Here is a 22,479-nt window from a genome sequence, read left to right on the forward strand (position 1 = left end):
CATAAAAAAGCAATAAATAAGGAAACAATGCTAAAATACACAAAATGACCGGTCATTTCGTTACACTTTTCAAATCTCGGTGACACTCACTCAACTAAGGTTTGATATCATGAAGGGAGTGTGGAAATTTTTATCTTACAATAACATTAACATACATATTTAAGACTCTGATTTTTTCATTTAGTTTTTGGTTCATAACTCACGTACGTGTGAGGCTTGCGACAGTCAAACTACGCTTATAAAATTATTTCCTAAAATGTGTCGAGGTCATGGAAGAGCTGAAATTACTTTTGCGCGTAATACGAACAAAGTCTGTCTTAACTTCCAAAACAAATACAAAACTCATACATTAAAATTGCAATAAGACACTTAAAGACTTTTGTATAGTCGGATTTTTTTTCTTAATTGAATTTGGTAATATGTTCAACATTCATCATTTCCAGAAATTTATATTTTTTATTCAAACATATTTTTTAATATTATTTATTCATTTTTTTTAGAAATTTATAATCATAGATTTGGGTTACACGCGTACCCGAACACTAGTATCTTTAGACCACTTGATCTTTTCTTTCTTGTAAGTCATTTTTCACATTAGTTTATTCAACTCCATTGTATGTCTTGAATAAGTTGACTTATTTGTATATGACTATCCAATTCAGGCAAAGTACAAACTTAGTTAAAGAGATTTTTATGTCGTTTAAGAATTATCACATCATTAGAACAAAATTGTCGGGCTTAAACTTTATGCATAAATTTACTCAGCATATTAAACACATGACACAATATTAATCCTCTTCCTCATTATTGATCAATTTAAAAATGATGCAATCTTACTTTATTTCATATGTCATAGCAACATATTTCAATGCACAAATGATAATGTATAACGTTTCGGCGAGCTTTAATCTCTAATTAAAGCTTAAAAAAGATTAATGTTTAATATTGTGTGACCTAATGAGCTAATACATGTATTTGCTCACTTGTCGGCGAACCACTAATCGTCCTACGATGTCTATTTATATTTTTCACCACTTTCAACTTCATACTTTTTCGTTTTTTATAAAATAAAAGATATACAAAGAATATGATGTACTTAAAGTCATAAATCACCTCTCTTCTCAGTATTTGCATCTTTTTTATTATGTAACTGTAAACTTGATATATAGATTACGCGGAGATTCAAATCCTCAACCTTATGAAAAACTTTACATACTCAATGTTATATTTACATCTTCATTTCTCGTTACTAATGTCTAAGTTGAATATCAAAATTATGTTTTGCCATTACTAAATTAATATGTTTTTTATACGTTACAAATTTAAAATTATTGGTGCATATACAAGTACTTTTTTCATGATAAGATTAAAAAATATAAAAATATTACTATAATATTTTTTTTGTAGTTTATATAACGATATTCGACTGAATGCTATAATATTAGTTCAATAAATAAATTATAGTGCTTAGAAAGCTTTAACATATGAATAATTTAATAAACTTGATTTTTTAAAAATTGTATGAATTAAAAAATATTTTAAATACCTCTAAATAAAAAATATGTCATATAAATTAAATGCAAAATTATATGAAAAAAAATATTTAACACTAAAACGCCAACAAGACATTCCATTAGGAAATGGGTGAGTATCACTCAAAAAAGTTAAATTGCGCTAAGGTGTTTCTTAGGGTATTAATGGTTCGGTTCGGTCGGTTATCTTACAAAATTCATACTATACCAATTTGTGATTATTCTATGCTGTATAATTAAAATTAGACTTTTTAAAATCGTACCAATCATCTCAATTTTTCTTTAATATGAGTACGATTTAATTATTTTTTGGTAATTTTTTAAAACGTTATGCAAGAGTCACTAACAGAAGTTATAATACGACAACATGTCTATTTGCATAGGATTTGACCAAGCTGTTTTGGTATTTTTTCACCGTTTAAGAGGATAAATCAAGGAACATGAAAGATGGCCAAAATAAGATCTATCGCACAATTCTATAGCAGCACAAAATAACTTAAGTAAAAAAAAGAGAAATATAAAACACACAAGTGAAAAAATATTACTTCAATTAGGTTGAGACTAAACACTTGAGTCTATTAGAAAATTAAGTATTCAACACGTGAAATCTAAATTATGTTGGAAAAGATATCCATCCTTGTTGCTTGCTACTAAATATCATTGGAATGTCTTGTGCCTTGCTATTCAAGATCATTGGAATACCTTCTGGCTTGCTACTCAAAATGTCGGAACTAATTTAATTTCGATATGAGTAATGAAATAGGTTTGGGAGTTAGGACTTACGATGTTAATTACTTGTTGGCTTATAACTATTTTCATAATTCCAAGGCCTTAGGATTTTTTTTTAATATTCTTTTACTTATTATATGAAATATTTTTACTTATAAATTTATCGGCACAGTTCGAAAAATTTCTAGTTTATTTTGATAAAACTAAAAACTTTCCCTATTATTTATTAATTTAACAGAAAAAAACCTACGATTTTATTAAAAAAAATTAATAATCAATTAAGTACGGTCAATTTAGTCTATTTATTTCTGAAAAAATAAACGTGACAACCCAAGCCACAAAAGAAAAAAAAGAAAGAAGAAAATTAAGAGCATGATACAGCCAGGTATACGTGAGATTAGAGGAACCAAACCCGGATTTGTTTGCATGGAACAAACCGGATTTGATAATCAACTATACGTCCGTAATTTTTGGTAGTAATCCGATTACAGCTTCGTAATTAATATCCAAAAACAATTCTGAATTCTGAATTCTGAAATTGAAGAAAAAAGTAGCTTAATCATCGTGAAGCAGCTATTTGCTGAAAAACCCTAATAGAAATCAATTATCATCCTTTAATCTCTTCACCGCGGTAATTTTTTCACCAGTTTTCTTGATCAATATTTCAATTTATAAGCTTTATTATCTGAATTGCCATTTTTTGCGTTTGATTTTTAGCAAAGAATTTTGTTGAAAGTAAATTCTTAGAAATTTGATTTTTCTGGTAATAATTGGAAACTGGATTGATGTTTTTCTGGGTGATTTTATTATTAGGTCACACATTCAGTATTTTCAACATCGGAGTATCATTTGCGTTGTGATTAACATCTGGAGGCGTGTAAAAATGGATTTGCTAACTAGCTGCAAGGTAATTACTTAGTTTTTATAGAATGTAATTAAAGTTTTTCTTTCTATTACAGTTGGCACTTATTTTACTCGTACTAGTTATACTTGGATAAGTAACAATACAAAAAAGTTATACTTGGATAAGCGTGACATTTAGAGAATTTCTAGTTTCTAACTTTCCGCCAGGTAATTACAGTAATTTATATTTTCGCGCATTTCTTTTGTCGTATGTCATTGAATTTGTTGCTTCGTTTTACAATTGGCACTTATATTAATCATAATAGTTATACACATAGGATAAGTGCGAGATTTAGAGAATTTGTAGTTTTTCTTAAACATGTGAATTATTTAATATTGGTACGAGATAGGCTTAAGGATTCATTAACATTGGGACTATGGCGCAGTTTGGGTCACACTTGTGATAGTTGACGAGTGCAAAACACCAATATTAAAAATAAGCTTGTGCTAACCAAATGTAGTATAGTTTATGTATCGATCCCACAATGACTGAAATAGTTGTCAATCAATGTATTCTTGGTGGCCGAAAACAATTTTTAAGTGATCCAATGCTTTGAACTAATAAAGAGATTTACCAATAGAATAAAGTGGGGAACTCGACTTACGATGATTAGTTTAGATTTTACTCCTTGATTGATAATTCTTGAACATTAATATTGATTACGTTTCACGAATATAATTGTCTATTTGTATCACCAATTATTTTATTTTTTCTCTCGAATATCTATAACTTAAAGATTCTAATAAAGGCATTAAGAGTCCAGTTATATGCATGTTTGTAAACGATGGATTTTAGATAACAATGGAGCTTTTCTCGAACTTCAATGACACACTCCTACAACCAATTCTTCATTCGGATAAATGGGTTTATCGAAAAACCACAACAATTTAGGCACACGATTCCTGCTTAATTCCTCTTTTTAGTAAATTAAGATTCGATCTCGAAAGATTCGCCGTCAAACATACACTATACATATTAATTCAAGAAACTAAAGTCAAAACTATTACATCATCAAGTTCCCATCAAGAAAAATTACTCCATAAGGAGTTATTATAAATCATAGGAAAGAAGAGTTAGAAAACGTTACAATCCAATTAGGAGAATGGGATCTATCTCCCAAGTTCCCTGGCTCAAAACTTCAACATTCTCTCCAAAACTAAGATCCGTAACTTGTGGGACGATTACATGTATTTATAAGGTTGGGGGAATGTCAAAAATACCAAAATATCCTTAAAGTACAAATTCTAGATCGGTCCATTGGCACTGCACTTTTGCGTTGCAACATAGATTTCATGTTCAGATTTCTCCCCGTTGCGCTTTCACGTTACAACACAGATTTGTGCTGTATTTGTTGGTTGCAACACAAATCTGCAAGTAGCTCCACCCTATATGTGCAGCATTTTTACGCTGCAGGGCCGACCCTTGATAAGAGGGTGTGAAGGTCGAATATTAGAGTAGGAGGGTAGTAGGTAGTCAAGCGTTTTCCTTTCCATACTCGTAGTACTAGTATGTGTTCTCGTATTTTCATATTCTTGGATTTCTATTACTACACAATGTTTTTCCCGCTTCGATCATCCTATTACTTTGCTGGTGCTATTGCTTCTTTTATGGCTTCTACGTTACAATATTTCTTTGCGTTATTTTGGTGCTTGTGCTTTACTTGAGCCGGGGGTCTATTGGAAACAACCACTTTACCTCCACAAAAGGTAGGGGTAAGGTCAACGTACATAGTACCCTCCCTGGACCCCTCTTTGTGAGATTACACTGAGTATATTCATGATGTTGTTGTTGTAGGGTTGAACCTTGCGTGGATCCAACTTCAAATTGACTTTCTGAATCTTTTTCTTCCCGTTTTGACTTAGATTATTCTGGTTACGCACCTTTAAATACCTATAGAAAAATTACCAAAAGTTAGTGTATTAAGCATTCAAGTCAGTTTCAATTTAGTTGATATATTTTGTCTCGACACGGAATTTAAGAAAAAAGAAGGCTTTTTGAAATTTGTGGTCATTAAAGCATAAAAGGCAAAAACTTTGTGGGGTCATACCATTTGTGTGGCTATAAAAGCTTATCATTAAAGGTAATAGGTAAAAGGGAAAGTTTAAAATTAAATTATTTTCAAATATAGAAATGTGTCATTTGTTTGGAACGGACTAGTAGGGAAAATGTGTCATAGATTGAAACAGAGGGAGTAAATAAAAGTAAACTAAAGCCCATCCAAAACATATCAAATTCGTAGGTACAATTCGACTTATCAATAGTCATGTTGTCTTATTTTCAAGGCTCTGTGGTAATGACTGTTAATTCTGAGTTGTGCATCACTAGTTTATTTCTGTATGTTGTAGTAGCTTGTTTTTTTCTGGAGCAATGAAATTGTTAAGCATTTTAGTAAACTACACTTGGGGTCTAATTCTTCGTGTCTAATAAATCACCTCCTGTCAAACTCTTGACGCAAGGAGGAAAAAAAAAATAGTACAAGCAGATGCAAGCAAATGTGAGCTCAGTGCCAAGCCCATCCCGTGATGTTGTACTCGGTAAAGTTGCTTACGCCGCACAGTTTCCTGAGGTTCTTGTATTTGTTAGTTCGTATGATAAAGATTAATGTCCTATGACCTGGCTGCAAAACCCAATCATATTAGTTATGGGTCTGTTCTGGAAGTATATTGGTGCCAAAGTACTCAAAAGGTGAAAAAATCTGTTGGGCTTTAAGTGCAATGCAGAATTAAGGCGTGCACTTTTGGACGGGTTCAAGAGTTTGGTTCGACTGAGACGGATAACAGATAAAGGTTTTTTTTTCCAAGCCATCACCCAGTCACATCATACACCTAGAGAGCAAACAGATAAAGGTGCTAATGAAGAAAAAGGAAAACATTTGTATGTAATGCTAGGGAAAAATAACTACAAAGACAATCAATAATTATTTGGACAAAAAATTGAAATAACTATAATTTTCCGAATTGATGAAGTCATGTCGATCAAGTTTAAGAGCCATTTCAAATTTCTGATTTAGATGAATAGATACTGTTTTACGGTTTTTGTAGCTAGTTTATTTTCAACAAAATTATAATTACTTTTTCCTAATCAATAAAAGCTTATTCATAATTTTTTTAAAACTATTAATATATCAATTTACCAACTATATTTTGTGTCCGCTATTGCACTCTTAATGACGGGGCCCATAGGTGATAAGACGTATGTCTGGGCACCTTAGCACCTACACTGAAGCGCTACCTAAGCAAGCGAAGCACACAATTTGGCTTCAATTCAGTTTCAGGGCTTAAGTACGCCTCAAGCGAGCCTTTACAGCACTGATTGGTGCAACCTGTTTCCGTCTACGAGGAGTGAGAACTATGGAGGCTTGGGATAGTTGATTGCACCTTCTCAAGCAAGACATTCTCCTCATTGTAGTGTAATCATAATACTGTGTCATCAAGGGATGTTATAGTTATAAACAAAAAAATACTGTGCATCAAGTAGGATTTTGTTCTGTTAATTATTTCATGTAATGCCCTTCTTTGGCACAATTAGGTATTAGGCAATTGGATGCGCCTATCACTCTTTTTTAAAGTGACAATTAATTGTCTCTTATAGGATAAATTGGCACATTTTCGGGTAAAGGAGCTCAAAGATGTTCTTACTCAACTTGGTCTCTCAAAGCAAGGAAAGAAGCAGGTTTGAACATTTTGTTGCTTCTTTGAGGTTTCATGCGCTGAACCTTGCTTCTTTTTTTATTTCATTCTCATATTTCCTGACATTCCAAACCGTATCCTGTATCTTAAATAGTATTACTTCCGTATTGGGCACTTGTACTTATGACATATTGTTCTGTATGAGTCTGGAACAGTTTTTTAGCCTTTCCTTCTAATTTATTTATATCATGATCATTTTAGGGCTTCTACCACACTTTGAATTCAGCAGGTCCTTCTTATCAGTTGTTGCCAAGAATGTGTAATAAGACTTTGGTGTTGTCTTCTATTCCTTTTGAATAGGACTAACTTGTGGAATCTTGTAATCAGTTTAAATAGAATTGAGAGTGATGCTTTAACCTTTTTGGCTATTTTGCTCTAATGATTCTGCGTTTTCCTTTCTTTATAAAAAAATCGTTTTCATCATAGCAGTGTAGCTCAAGTTTGAGTTAGGAATTATTTATGATTGAGCATCACTAGTAGGTAACTGACAGTCGTATTTGGCTTGATGTAGGACCTTGTTGATCGCATATTAGCTATTCTTTCAGATGAACAAGGTGAGCAGCCAGGTAGCTTGCTTGGAGAAATTTCAGGGGAATTTTTAGACCTTTTCTGTTTGTAGTTATTGATGTTGTTGTGTATTTTACTATCTATGTTGATTCTTTACTCTTTTCTTTTCTTCTTACTAATCCTACTAGTGATATGCACTCGTTTTTTGGGCGACCTTGTCAAACTTTGTCTTTGTAGTTCATCTGTGCGGCATCAATAAATTCACTTTAGTATGTCTGGAACCTAAGTTGCTCCGACACGGCAGTTTAGGTGCCGTACCCATGTCGACACGACATTAGTATGGGTGTGGGTATGGGATCTGTACCGGATCTGGTCAAACAATTTTGGGTACTTTGAACACGACGGACGGAAACGTTCGAGACGAGATATAATTTGATTCTCTAAATCAGAACCAAAACTAGGTAAATTTGAAGAAATAGCTTACCTTATCTAGGAAATCAATCATTTACTTATCTACAACTTGAGAATAAAAAAGAAATCCACACTTTACAAGCTATATGCAAGTATTCCACAAAATTTCTTATAATTTAGAGATATTTTTATATTTTTATTTTTTTGAATTATTTTTAGCCGGATCCCCGCACCTGTATCAGTACTAGGATCCGTATCCCCGAATCTTAGAATTTACATCTCGAATGATCCGACCTCTAGACCCACACCCGTGTCGGATACCCGCACCCGTGTCCAAACAACTTAGTTTGGAACTCCCCCCATCCAAAGGCCAAATCTTCCTCTTTCTTAGCAGTCATTTTTTGGGTGACCTTGTCAAACATTGTCTTTGTAGTTCATCCGTGTGACTGTCCTACTTTGCGCGTACTCTTCGTTTTTTGGTGCCGCACCCGCCTCAACACAGGACGGGTGCGGGATACGTCCCAGATTCGGTCAACTAACTTCGGATACTTTGACCTGTGTCCATCAACAAATTTGGGGGAAAAATTGAGATTTTGATTTCTCAAAATTAAAAATAAAACAGGTTTTAGGGATGGGAAATGGCATACCTTCAATATTATAGTACTTTTGTCCCAAATTTACTGCTTTGTGTTTCAGAATTCATAAACACCAAGAATTCTAGGGGTCGTGTTTTGAGTTCGGACTGGTGGTAGACAGTAGCAACGATATAGATGGAGAGTTGGTGGAAGGCCTTGAATGACTTTCTTTTTCTCTTTATAGCTCTATTTGTTTTTTATAATTTTTGAATTTTCTTAGCCGAATCCCCGCATCCGTATCTATACCTGGATCCGCAACCCGGAATCTTAAAATTTAAATTTTGCCGAATTCGACTCGGATCCGTGCCCGTATCGGATACCCGCACCCGAGACCGACCAGCTTAGATTATGTCTGAGCTGTCCCTCCTCCAAAGGCCTAATCACCCTCTTTCTTATGCTTTTGAGGCAGTTGTATATGATCTTCTCTTGGTGGAAGGCTGGTGCTCACAAACAGTGCTTTTATTTCCTTGCAACCTACACAGTGTCGCTGTTCCTACTTCTGCTAATGTTGAGAGGAAGTTGGACATGAGTTGGATGGATTTCTTATGGAATGGAAACAAGGAGAAGAAGACTTCCATTTGGCAAGGTTGAAAGCAGTGAGAAAAAGTAAGGAGGTTGGATTGGGAATTAGAAAGATGAAATTTCAAGATAAAACCTATTCTTCAAGTGACCTGGAGAGTAGCTAAGAAGCAAATGTACTGTAGGAAAAAGTCCAAACTAAATATGGTATCAAAGATTCATAGTGAACAAATGTAGTAACCATATCTCATGGTGTTTAGCAAATAAGGAAATATTGGGAATTGTGTGGAAGAACATATGCTGAAGCGGCTGATGGTTGAACAAATTTCAAAATGGGTGATGGCTTTATATTTCTGGCGTGATGCATGGTTATGACATACCGCTCTAATATCAATTTTGTTTAGTTTTGAACTGAACACTGTGGCTATTATTGGACAGTTCATAACAAGAGGGATGGGAGATCGAGGATTATCTTCAAGGAAATTGTAAAGAATGTAGTGGAAAGACTGATGCATTTGCTAAGAGGATGCTGTAGAAGGTCTTACTCTGCATAAAGGAAGGTCTTACTCTGCAAAAACCTGACTCACTGGACGGGCTGTACATACTCTTCAATCTTCAAATCCTCCCGCACTCTGACCTTAGAAGTTGATTTGGAGGAGTAAAACCCTTCAAAGGTTGCTTGTTTCTGCTGGATGGTATCTGATGAAGCAAATTTCACTCATCTTATTTGGTAAAAGAGAGGGATGTACATCTGGAAAGATGTTATATGTGTAAAATGGAAGCTGAAGAGGCAAAATCATCATGTTTTGCATTGCCTCGTAGTTTATGTATTTTGTGGGTGCTGTTGAAGGAAAGAAAATAAAGGTGGTTTGAAGGCAAAGCTAAAGCTGAACATAGCCTTGAGAAGAAATATTTACCACTATTAGCTTTTTGGTGCAATCGAAGTAATTATATTGTTACTTGTTAGAGATCAATAATGTCTTCTACATCAAGTATAGGGTTTATAAAGGTCTTGAACTACTCCATTCATTGCTTTACTATTTTGGATTGGATACTCAGATTCTCACATGATGTCGAGCAAAACTCTGGCTAACTCATTGTCACGTAGTTTTCTCTATACTTTCGATTGTATATTGTCTCTACCTGTTTTATTGATTTTGCCGGTGTTTTGCAAGATGGAGGCATATGGTGAGGCGTTTTCTTGTCACGGGACAAGGCATAAGTCTCGAGGCCCAGAGCATAAATCTTACAATTTGCTAATTTTTATTAATTTTTAAGAATAAGATTTTGAAAAATATAGAAAGAAGTATTTACGTTAATATGTATAGATGAATATATTAATGTGTTTATTTTTTCAAAATATATTACTGTAGAAGTTATATATACATATACATAACATAAGTATACTTTTTTTTGATGAATTAAGATAATTTCATTAAATGGCATCAAGAAGATGCATAGCAAAAAATATACAACAAAAGTGTGGCTGCTCATATACAAAAAACTTACTGAATAACTAAGGAGCAAAACACAATCTATGCAATGTATACTTATTTGATACTAATAGGATTTGGTTGACTGGCATGTGAAATTTTTACTTTTTGCCAATGATGAAAGTTTTGTGCTATATTATTCTTTCACATAAGATTTTCAGTAAGATGCACACTTAGATGGATTTGCTAGTTCCGTACACTAGTAACAAATAGCTTTTTTTTTTTTGCTTGTAATATTTTCTGTATATAACCAGCACTATTTTTGTGTGTTTTTTGGGTTACATTTAATAAATGAATAACTCGCATCTTGAGAAAAGCGTTGGAATTATAAAAACTCCAACAACATCAGTGAACACAAATATCTTGTTAGTTAAATTTTTATGACTTCAATAAATGTGAAGAGAAAAGGTTATAGAGGTTCAGAAAGCATCGATTAAATCCAAGTATATGCCTTGGGAGGCATTCAATGAAAACCTATTATATATCCATATGGGGAAGAAGGGACAAGTAAATAACTTTGTCCAATGGATACAAATCCTCCGGTGAGTTTTGGTTTCCCTCGTGAAAAAGAAAAGACTGAGATACTAAATTGATTGTGATTATCTTGCTTTTTGCTTGGCCTGGGCACGCAATTCGGGTTGAGAGTTCCTCCTTTTCTTTAATTTTTATGTTAAACATCACTTACTACACTCGAATATCCTGCTTTTGATATGGGCTGTGTTTGCTTTCATGCTTCTAAAGCAAAGCATATTTCTAAGTGTAGTAGCCTATTGAACAACTAATGCTAATTTTGTTGCTTCTTGCTTGCCTCGGTTGCCCTTTGGGTGCACAATTAAAGTTGAGGGTTCCTCCTATTTCCATGTAATTTCTATGTGAAATACTTGCTGTACTTTTAATATCCTGCTCCTATTGTGGATATGTTGACTTTTATGCCTGTGTAGCAAATCATATTTCTAGTTGTAACATGTTGAACAGCTAATGCTAACATATTTATGTGATTTTGAATAGTTTCAGTAATGTGGGCAAAGAAAAATAGTGTTGGACCGCTAATGCTAACATATTTATGTGATTTTGAACAGTTTCAGTAATGTGGGCAAAGAAAAATAGTGTTGGAAAGGAAGAGGTTGCAAAACTTGTTGATGGAATTTACAGGTATAAAGCAGTCCTGATCTTGATCTACTGTTAAGTAACAGTAGAAAAGAGTCATCGCAGAGCATTACGGAAAAATAAGCTTATATTTACTTCTTCGTTCAAACTTTCATGTGCATCAGTGGGACATGATTCTATTTAATCATTTTGCCTTCGCTAACTTAGATAAAGCAGAAGTGAGATTTTTTGCTTTGTAGACATTACTCAGCGATCCTTTCTTTTTGTGATACTGATGTTTGTTGCTTCTTCCAGAAAAATGCAAGTGTCTGGGGCAACTGATCTAGCATCTAAGTCACAAGTTGTCTCAGACAGCAGTAATGTAAAGTTAAAAGAGGAAATTGAAGACACATATCAGATGAAGATTCGATGTCCCTGTGGAAGCTCATTACAAACTGAAACAATGATTCAGGTTTTACTTCTGTGCTGATTCTCTTCATCAGCCTTATTTATGGAAATAAACTTGTACATGCAGAAATATATACTGTGGATTGCCTTGATTGAGGAAAGGTCCTCTCATGTTCAGATTTTCTTCCAAAGAAAATTTCTAGTTGCTTTTGTATGTCAAGTATCTTCAATTTGTACAAGGGTTTTCTCCTCTGGTTTAGGCCTCTACCAAAATTGAGATGTTTTCATTTTTGACCTTTGTCTTAATCTCTGAGTATCACCTTATTAGTACGGGGATACCTTCATCTTCTTCATCGCCGCATGATTTGAGCAGAAATTATATTTTCATTCTATTTCTGTTGCACTGGGGGTATATGTGTTCCTTGTATGGGATGATGTATCAATATCTAAGCTGCTAGGACACGGGTGCGGGTGTCCGATACGGGTGCGATTCGGGGATACGGATCCTAGTACGGATATGGGCGTAGGGATCCGGCTAAAAATAATTCAGTCTAAATTTTGAGAAATTTTATGGAATACTTACGTATAGCTCGTAAAGTATGGATTTCTCTTTTATTTTCAAGTTGTAGATAAGTAAAAGATTGATTTCCTAGATAATGTATGCCATTTTCTTCAAATTTATCCTGGTTTTGCTTCTGATTTCGGGAATCAAATTGTATCTCGTCTCGGTTTTTTCCGTCCATCGTGGTCAAAAGTTGTTTGACCAGATCCGGTGCAGATCCCATACCCACATCCATACTAATGTCGTGTCGACACGGATGCGGAGCCTAAGCTGCCGTGGCAGAGCAACTTAGATCAATATATTGTGTCAGGCTGTCAGCCCTTGTATTTAAAGCTTTTGGTTCTTTTTATTCAATACACTGCATTTGGTGTATAACAGAAGTTTGCATGCAGTGTGAAGACAGAAGATGCCGCACATGGCAACATGTGAGTTGTGTCGTTGTTCCAGAAAAGCCCATGGAGGGGGGTGTTCCGCCAATTCCTCCTGAAACTTTTTACTGTGAATTGTGCCGATTGAGTCGTGCGGACCCGTAAGTGGTCACTTTTTTTTCTGTTTACTTCGCTTTGTCTGATTTTCTTAATTACAGGATTTTATGGTGCAAGTTCATTTTGTTTCTTCTCTGTTAAAGGCCATAGTCCATTGAGTCATGTATATTCAGTTATATTTTCTTCCTTTTTCGGGAATTTAGCTTTAAACAGATGGCGAATTGTTCTATTTGATAGAACAAGTTATTACCGTTTGATTTTTTTTATCTTTGTTGTAAATCTGACATCTTTAAGCATAGGAAATGCATATTTAGGCTTTCTCTTGACTCTGGACCTTTTATTTGGTTTTGTTAATTCATCACTGTTACTATATGTCGATAAGTGGGTACTAATCAGGGATCTCCACTGTATGGGAGTAAAATCTTAAAGGCGAGGCTGGGGTTTTATACGACTCTTCAGAGTTGACGCTTCGTTTTCTATCAGTGCTATTAAAGGCGAAAAGCGCAAAAAAGCTCTAACGTCTGTTAGGGCTTTAAGCGCAAAGCACAAATAAAGTATGGGCTTTAATGAAAAAAGGCGCAAGTGGTGAAAAATAACAAATATGTATGTGTAGTCCAACACTAAAAGCTATAAGCATGAATACAAAATATATGGACAAAGAAATTGAAGAAAATTTATGATAAAATGAAATATCAATTGCTTAGTGTCCCTCTTCAGGATTACGCTCATTGGCAAGGAAAAGTATGTCTTAGAGCCTTGATGACAACACTGAAGCGCCTGCTAAGCGAGGCGAAGCGCTCAACATGTTTTGAGCCTCGCTTCAGGGCTTAAGCGCGCCTTTGATAAAACTGTTTTCTATGCATATGGTACTTAGGTGTTGCCTCTTTCTTACATAATCGTAAATGCTTTGACCTTCACTAATGGAATAATCCATATGCAGGTTTTTGGTGACGATGGCAAACCCTTTATATCCTGCTAAGTTGGCTATTACTAGCGTTCCTGTAGATGGGTGAGTTGTTTGTACCCTGTTAATTTTGTGAAGCTATTCTGTGCAGAAATAGTTCTGCTGCTGTTCCTTCTTATTGTGTTTAAATTATGCATTGTTTATGGTGTTAGTTTCTTGAGGCTTGAGCTGTGTCAACAAAGCCAGAGTACATAGTTTTAATGCCTGTTTTGGTGGTTATTAAGAAAGGAGATTTTTGTTTCTTTTCCCTAAAAAACAAGGATATGATGGGGTTCGGTTCCAGGAAAAAAGGTTGGTGCAATTCCATTTTCTCACTGCTATTGTCTGATGTAGAAGAGAGGCCCAAAGAAGGAAATAATAGGACAAGTTCTTATCTTTATCTCATTTAGCAATGGGTTGGTGTTTGAGTGATTAATGCATTTTGCATTGGGCCATGATAGTCTTGTATCTTGTGCATATACAAGTTATACTTTCATTAAATGATACAGATCTTCTGTTTGCATTTGAATCTACCCCATGTCCTTAGTCTGAAGTATTTGTCAAGTTAAATATGAATAATATTTGACAACGTAAGATCTGCATCACGTATAAATAGGTTTTAATTTGAATCACATTTAGTTACATCCAAGTCATATTGAGCATTTAAAGTAGGGATAATACATAAATACCCCTCTCAACTTGTCCCTAGTTTTCCAACTACACACCTAAACTTTGCGGGGGTCCTATTATCCCGCGAGACCTTTTCGAAGTAGAATAATTCCCCCCCCTTTCTACAAGACAACCAGATTTTATGTTGAGTTGTGAAATAGACTTTCACTTTTCTTTTTCTCTTCTTCTTTCAGATTTTTACTATCACAAGAACACCCATTTTTTCATGCATTACGCAAATACACTAGCGACTAGCCACCATCTTCAACCTTCAACCTTCAACCTTCTTCCTCCTAAACATAGACACCCATTGATAGCCCATACACAGTACAGCACCCAGCGACTAAATCACTTCCATATCCACCATAATACCTTCACGGCACCCCAGTAACCCTCCTCTCATTTCACTTCAAAGACCCACCTTTATTCACCGTCATAACCAACATACATCCACATGGACGCTGATGCCATTCACAGGAGGATTCTCCCCATTTCTGTACTGGAGCTATGTCGCCAACTGATTTCTAATCCAATCAAGTCCTCCGAATCATTTTCAGATCTGGTTCGAGGTGGTTTTCGTGAGGTGTTTTGGAGAATAATAAAAAGAAATGCGAAGGGCTTGCTGGAGAAGATTTTTCCAGCCAAGGTTTCTGGTTCGGTGGTTCTTCACTATAGGTCTGAAGTTTAAGGGGTTTCACGAGGAGCTTTTGGAAAAAAATAAGAGAAGCTGGAAAGAGATAGAAGAGGAGTTGCCGGAAAACATATTACACCCAAGCTTTGTTTTTTACCCCAAAAAAGGTTTTCGTGTTGCCGACAATGGATGTTCCGGCTGAGAATGTGAAAAAGGAAAAGAATAAAATGAGCAAACGTTAAAGGCAATGGAAAAGTATAAAACAATTTAAAAATTAAGAATATTAATGCTTACTTTGGTGTTAATAGATAATTAACACTAATTAGAATGGGGTGAAGTGATCAAGGAAAGGTTATTTAATATGTCAGAAAATATATTTGAAAAAGAAAATGCTGTAAACAATAAAATTTTAACTTGATTTTTCTCTTCACGCGCCTAAATGGAGAATACATTATCCCATGTCAGCAGAAAATGGTGTAATAATTCAACTCTGGAACAGTCTAGGAGTGGTCATAGGACCCCCGTTATCTTTAGGTGTGCAGTTGAAAACTCAGGACCAATTGAAGTTTTTTTAATTTGTTATCCCTTTAAATTTTAGGAATAATACAAAAAAAGAATATATGACTTTTTTGGCTTGTTCTCCTATGTCTGGTGCGCTGATTTCTGATGTGCATTTGTCTACTTTGTTAAAGTTGTAATCCAGACCATAAAAACATCCATTTGTTGAATGCTGCTCCTATCACAAAAAGTATGCAGGATGTTTGGCATACGAGGATCAATGCATCTAATTGTCGGTGTGAATTTGGATCTCGATTCCTTAGTTTTCAGAGTAAGATTTTAGTGCATTTAAGAAACCGCATTGAAAGGTCTATTGAAAATAATCTCTCTACCTTCATAAGGTACGGGTAAGGTCTGCGTACACATTACCTTCCAAGCCCCCACTTGTGGGATTCCACTGGGTTGTTTGTTATTGTTGTAAGAAACTGCATTGAGATCTTACTTCGAAAGGTTCTGGCAGATGATCCCAACATGTATTTTTTGGTGTATTTGGACAAAAAGAAATCGCAGACGTTTTGATGGCATTTCAAACCCTAACTGTTCCCTGAAAGCCAAATGCCTAATAAATCTATTTAGTTGGAGTAATCTTTCCCCTGTAAATGATGTTGTTCCATTTCTAGATTTCATCAGTGTTATCAAAGGCGCGAATAAGCCCTGAAGCGAGACTCAAAACATGTTGAGCGCTCCGCCTCGCTTAGCGGGCGCTGCAATTTTGTCATCAAGGCTCTAAGACATACTTTTCCTTGCCAATGAGCGTAATTTGGAAGAGGCGACACTAAACAATTGATATTTCACTTTATTGTAAATTTCTTTAATTTGTTTGTCCATATATTTGGTATTCAAGCTTATAGATATTAGTCTTAGACTACACATACATATCTGTAGTTTTTCTCCGTTTGCGCCTTTCTTCGTTAAAACCCACACTTTATTTGCACTTTGTGCTTAAAGCCCCAACAAACCTTAGAGCTTTTTTGCGCTTTGCGCCTTTGATAACACTGGATTTCATTAGCTCTCTTACTATGGCTTGAGAACCGAGTTTTTTGTTTTCTGGTTAGCTCCCTGCACTGGATATATAACTTTTTGTAATGGAGCTAACTCTCTTTTGCATCTTCTTGATGCCAGTAATATAACACCTTCATAAAAGAAACTTTTTTAAGGAACTTCAGAAAATACAATAAATCACAACTTATTATGGTTATAACATCTGAAGTATATTTGACAGTCATAGTCAAAGATATATTGTTCGACTGCTCAACTAATAATAATGACATTCTTTTGGGACGACGAGGGTTCTTCTAAAAATGATTTTAAACATATAAACTCATTAGGAGCATTTATTATGTGCTTTATAACTAGGCATGGCTATTATGGCTCTTCTTTGTCCTCTTTATTCTATAACTTGGATTTGCCTTTTATAATTGCTTGTTCTATTGTGAACATACTGCCTTTTATATTGACATATTGTGGTGATGCAACTGTGGAAACCATTTGTGAATCACTTGTTACATTTTACAAATTTTCAGCACGAGCCCTATACAAAGGATTGAGAAAACATTTCAGCTTACTAGAGCAGACAGAGACTTATTGCTAAAGCAGGAATACGATGTTCAGGTTGTTGGGTTGAGTGATGACTTGACTATAAGTAGTTAATATGTATTCATGTTGTTTATTTTGGAAAATTTTCAGGTTTGGTGCGTGCTTCTCAATGACAAGGTACAATTTAGGATGCAATGGCCTCAGTATGCTGATTTGCAGGTCAATGGTATGCTCTATTCTGTCATGCTTCATTATATAATCCTGACCCACATGGAATTAAGTGCTGAAAGTATATCTTTCTCCAGTAATTCGTTCTGGGTCGGGCAGCATATTATGTGTTAGATATGTTTCTTCTCAATGCAAAGGCCCGGTCAGCCTTGATATAGAATATGCAGTTGTAGAACTCGCAGGCGCAAGCAAACTTGGAACAGTGTTTTTGACTTTATTTTGTACCCTTCTCAGGTTGAATGTATTTTCTGTCTTTGTTCTTGTTTGTTTCCTCGAAAAACTACAATATCCACAAACATGATAAAAAAACTAATTCACATGCTTTCATTTTGTTAGTGTGTTTTTTTGTCAGCGCAGTAACTCTAATTATATTTGAACCGACAGGAATTCCAGTACGGTGCATAAATAGACCTGGTTCACAATTGCTGGGTGCAAATGGCCGCGATGATGGCCCAATAGTGAGTACTCATTTATGCGTACTCTTCTATCTTCTACATTTTGGGAGTGGCAGAATAGTTGTACATATATGTGCTGGCAAAACTCTCAATGACTATACGTTAATGTAGTTGTATTTCATGTTTGCAACTTGCCATTTCTTGGTTTTCTTATTGATATACATACAGAAAGGCTTTCAGTTTCCTGGATGCTTCTCTCAAGTTTATGTCTTGATGTTTTGACAGATCACACCATGCTCTAGAGATGGAATTAACAAAATTATATTAACAGGATGTGATGCTCGTGTCTTTTGCTTGGGGGTTAGACTTGTAAATCGCCGTACTTTCCAACAGGTAGTCAAATTTCCCCATTACACATGGAACTTATTTGCATTTTAAGTATTCGGACACGCTTGTAGTATTATTTTGGAAAAATTTATTGTGTATAGTATCACTTTGTCTCATCTTGTTTTCTCTTTTATAGTATTGCCCATTAGCTGCTTTGAGTGTTTCTAAGAGTTGTGCACCATATCTGCGATAATGAGCAGTAACTGCTGTTATCTCTGAGATTCTTAAAGACTAGTCAGATGGCTATTTGACTCTTGAGAAAAGTTCAACTGGGGGTTGTGGAGTTCGGGTATATGTACCTGTAGTTGAGAATCTTTTGTAAAAGCTATCTTCTATTATTACTTTTATCTAGCTGCGGTTCGTAAATTTCTGGTGGCTTTAGATCTAGCTTGACTAACAATAGACATGCATATGTGCCTCGGTCCTGTTGTAATGATCCTGTTATGGTGTCTGAATAAAATTTTGTTTTCTTTCTAGGTTCTCAATGTGATCCCTAAGGAGGCAGATGGTGAGGTATTTGATGATGCTCTTGCTCGCGTTCGTCGTTGTGTTGGTGGTGGGACTGCCACTGAAAATGCTGACAGCGACAGTGACCTTGAAGTGGTTGCTGATTTTATTCCAGTCAATCTTCGATGCCCTGTAAGAAAATGCCGACGTTGTATTCCTCTTTTATTTTCTGCCCCTTTTTGGTGTTTTTATCATACTTAACTATTGTATGATCGCTTCTCCACTTTCTCTGTGGTGTTAGTCTCTTCTTCTCTGTATTCATTCTGTCTCTTTGCCAAAAGAAGAAACTGATTAGTACTTAAATTGAGCATTCTCCAAATGAGTTTTACTATCTTCACCTAAGTAGCTGCTAAAATGTTACTATGGTTACATCACACCCAAAGAATTCTTATTTATAGGATAGACTTTTATTCCCCCCGACTCCCACTTCGACCTCCTCTTGCTATCATGTGACAAGTTCCTTTTTTTGAGGGAGGCTAGGATGTCTTTAATTTGAATAATTTGCTTTCATTGGATTGATTTATTTTCTTTGATGGTTTCTTGCATGTTTACCACTTTTTTGACACAACATGGATCACACTGTTTGACATTCTCGTCTGCGTCTATTTACAGATGAGTGGTTCAAGAATGAAAGTCGCTGGAAGATTCAAACCTTGTGTGCATATGGGCTGCTTTGATCTTGAAGTCTTTGTTGAAATGAATCAAAGATCGAGGAAGGCAAGCATCTAGGACCCTTGTCAAAATTTCTATCAGCTTAATTCAGATAAAAATATGTCTCTTGTATCTGCTGATATATTTAGTAACAAATGTTGTTCATATGATGTAGTGGCAATGCCCTATCTGTCTCAAGAACTACTCCCTGGAGCATGTGATTATAGACCCATATTTTAATCAGATCACTTCTCAGGTATGGGTAATTATTTCTTGTTATCATACATTGTTTTAACCTTGTTGGTCTCATTTATTATTCACTTCCCAGGTATTGCTAGTGTTGCTTGTGATCTTAACTCTGTTAACCTCAATTCTTATTTGTGTTTCTTTTATTTTTGGCTTTTCGAGTGTAGCTGCAAACTTGCGGAGAAGAAGTGACTGAGATTGAAGTAAAACCTGATGGTTCTTGGCGTGCAAAGGCAGAAGGCGACCGAAGGAATCTTGGGGATCTAGGGCGGTGGCACTTACCTGATGGGAATCTCATTGAATCTCAGGATATAGAGCCAAAAACCAAGCCTGGAATTCTTAAGCATGTTAAACAGGAAGGAGGCTCTGAAAGCCACAGTGGACTAAAAGTTGGGTTGAAGAAGAACAGAAATGGTTTGTGGGAAATTAGCAAACCTGAAGATATGCAGACATTGCCATATGAAAATAGTGTAAGAGAGAATTTTGAAAATCAGATTCAGGATATCATTGCCATGAGCAGCAGTGCCACTGGTAGCGGCAAGGAAGGTGAAGATCTCAGTGTTAATCAGGATGGGGATGTTAACTTTGACAATTCTAACAATGGGTTTGAGCTTGAAACCATATCCCCAAATTTTGGCCCGAGATATGGTTTTAATGGCCGTAATCCCCCAGCACCCTCAGGAGATGCTGAAGTTATTGTCCTAAGCGATTCTGACGGAGAAAACGAGCCACTTATCTCTTCTACATCTATTCATAGTAACAATCATGCTGATGCGCCTATAGTCTCTTTTCCTGGTCGACCTAAAGGAATTTCAGATTCTTGCCATGACAACCATGCAGTTGTTAATGATGGGAATTCATGCCTGGGGCTGTTCAATGCAAACGATGATGAATTTGGGATGGATATGTGGCCTTTGCCTACTGTTAACCAGGGGGTCCCGAGCTTTCAGTTATTTGGTTCAGATACTGATGTCTCAGGTTCTTTAGTAGATATGCAGCATGGTTCTATTAACTGTCCAAGCTCTATCAACGGCTACTCATTAGCTGCAGATGCTGGCGTTGGATCTTGTTCTCTTCTTCCTGAATCTTCTGTTGACCGTCTGAATGCTGAAATCAATGATGGTTTAGTTAATAATCCCCTATCATTTGGTGGTAATGATCCTTCACTTCAGATATTTCTTCCTACTAGACCATCGGATGCATCAGTTGAGGCTGATACGAGGCATCGGCCAGGTGTGAGAAATGGCATTCATACTGAGGATTGGATTTCACTTAGTCTTGGCGCTGGTGGTGATTCTGCAGTTGCGAATGAGTTGAGCTCTGGGCAGCCGTCGCAAACCAAAAACTCTTCCTTGGACTCAGTGGCTGACACTGGTATTTCCCTGTTTATGGATATTTTGTTGGAGATAGAAAGAGAAAGTTGAGCAATGTCAACATTCACATTTATTTGTGCCTTTACATTGTGAGCTAGTGCTTATAATTGCAACAAGCATGACTATGGTATTGACCATAATTATCAGTTACTGTGATTACTCATGTTTGGACGCATATATGTGTTGAGAAATCATATGAGGCACATACACACGCCTAAAGTAGTTTTATGGAATTCTCATGCTATATTACTTTTTGAAGTAATTCCAATGTGCATGGTAGATGTTTACGTGTGAGATAAGAGATGCTGTCAGAAGTATTCTTCTTTCTTTGTTCATCTATTTAAAGTTATCTGAACCTGTTTACTGATGCTACTCTATATGCACAGCTTCATTGCTTCTTGGTATGAATGACGGAGTATCAATGAAGAGCAGTAAAGAAAGATCAAATGGTCCAAGCAGCAGAGAAAGATCAGATGGTCCTTTTAATTTCCCTCGCCAACGTCGTTCTGTAAGACCCAGATTGTATCTAAGCATTGATTCCGACACTGAATAAGGTGCAGATTCCACATTGGTGGAATAATGGTTGCTTCTACTGCAGAACATGTGGACTCTACCACATGATATTTTGTTTGTAAGATCCTCTCTGCAATGATTCGGTGAATCCATCTTTTTGACTTAGAGATGAGCATGCATCTGCCATCAGTACTCTTCTAACTCCTATGCTGGAATTTAAGATTTTCCGTGATTGGTGAGTGCTTAACTCTCCAAATTTGTATTCTGTGATCTGGATTCTGACCAGAGCCCGGTCGTATTTTTTCTATTCCATTTTGTAGGTGATACCTTGAAAGGTTACTCACCAACGAATTGTACATTTGGATAGCTTAGCTAATTTTAAGAAGTTTTGGTATCACCAGTTGGTAAATTACCACTGGATGTACAGTAGCAATAGAGAGGAGCCCTTTTTATTCATTGAGAACCTCCTCTTGCTCCTCATACAAGGGGTCAATAGCCTGTAAATCTTGTTACATAGTTGGACTAATTTTATAGACTAGTAATATTTTTTGAAATGTGTTACTCCTGTTGAGTTTTATTATTATTCTGGGTGTTGGAGTTTTTGGCAGCCAGGTTGTGCCATAGGTGTACCAAGTGGACAGGAGGTTTGATCTCCTTGCAATTTTGGAACGTAAAACAGCCCCCCTCTTAACAAGCTCTGTGTTCTTCCTACCCACACATAAACTTATTTAGTGTACATCTTCTGTACTATTTATTTTCAAGGATAGATTAGTCCTATTTATGTATCTGTTGATCACTTGAATACCTCACTGTAGTTATTCTTGTTATTATCAAGCTTAAATATTATTTAAGGATATTTGCCAAGATTCTATCCCAATTTAT

At 35.7% G+C, this 22,479-nt stretch overlaps 1 protein-coding gene across 6 annotated transcripts; it reads left to right on the plus strand.

The window, feature by feature from the left end:
- Positions 1-2,593: 2,593 nt before the first annotated feature.
- Positions 2,594-22,461, plus strand: LOC107830557 (E3 SUMO-protein ligase SIZ1). 6 transcript variants are annotated; one of them, XR_001658172.2, is made up of 18 exons: positions 2,595-2,892; positions 3,075-3,168; positions 6,757-6,837; positions 7,366-7,420; positions 11,499-11,571; positions 11,821-11,977; positions 12,868-13,004; positions 13,901-13,969; positions 17,285-17,372; positions 17,448-17,523; positions 17,910-17,983; positions 18,206-18,313; positions 18,785-18,946; positions 19,427-19,531; positions 19,641-19,721; positions 19,879-21,085; positions 21,471-21,832; positions 22,206-22,461. XR_001658172.2 is itself a non-coding variant. In XM_016658159.2 (17 exons), exons 2-17 carry the CDS (start codon positions 3,145-3,147, stop codon positions 21,635-21,637), a joined length of 2,652 nt encoding a protein of 883 aa, XP_016513645.2. In that variant the 5' UTR covers positions 2,594-2,892; positions 3,075-3,144; the 3' UTR covers positions 21,638-22,151. The 6 variants fall into 6 exon arrangements, 5 of the variants coding, with proteins under 5 accessions (XP_016513645.2, XP_016513644.2, XP_075090181.1 ...); XM_016658159.2 differs by lacking the exon at positions 22,206-22,461 and having other exon boundaries at positions 2,594-2,892; positions 7,366-7,408; positions 21,471-22,151; XM_016658158.2 differs by lacking the exon at positions 22,206-22,461 and having other exon boundaries at positions 21,471-22,151.
- The last annotated feature ends 18 nt before the right edge of the window (positions 22,462-22,479 follow it).

Source organism: Nicotiana tabacum, chromosome 17, assembly GCF_000715075.1.
Source record: "Nicotiana tabacum cultivar K326 chromosome 17, ASM71507v2, whole genome shotgun sequence".
In the NCBI taxonomy this organism is placed as follows: domain Eukaryota; kingdom Viridiplantae; phylum Streptophyta; class Magnoliopsida; order Solanales; family Solanaceae; genus Nicotiana; species Nicotiana tabacum.

What these genes read in the sequence shown, in the direction of transcription:
- LOC107830557 (XM_016658158.2), top strand. Translation starts at nt 3,145, where the DNA reads ATGGATTTGCTAACTAGCTGCAAG. An exon ending in ATCGCCGTACTTTCCAACAG is followed by an intron (nt 18,314 to 18,784) that starts GTAGTCAAATTT and finishes TTTTCTTTCTAG; the next exon opens with GTTCTCAATGTGATCCCTAA. An exon ending in GGACTCAGTGGCTGACACTG is followed by an intron (nt 21,086 to 21,470) that starts GTATTTCCCTGT and finishes CTATATGCACAG; the next exon opens with CTTCATTGCTTCTTGGTATG.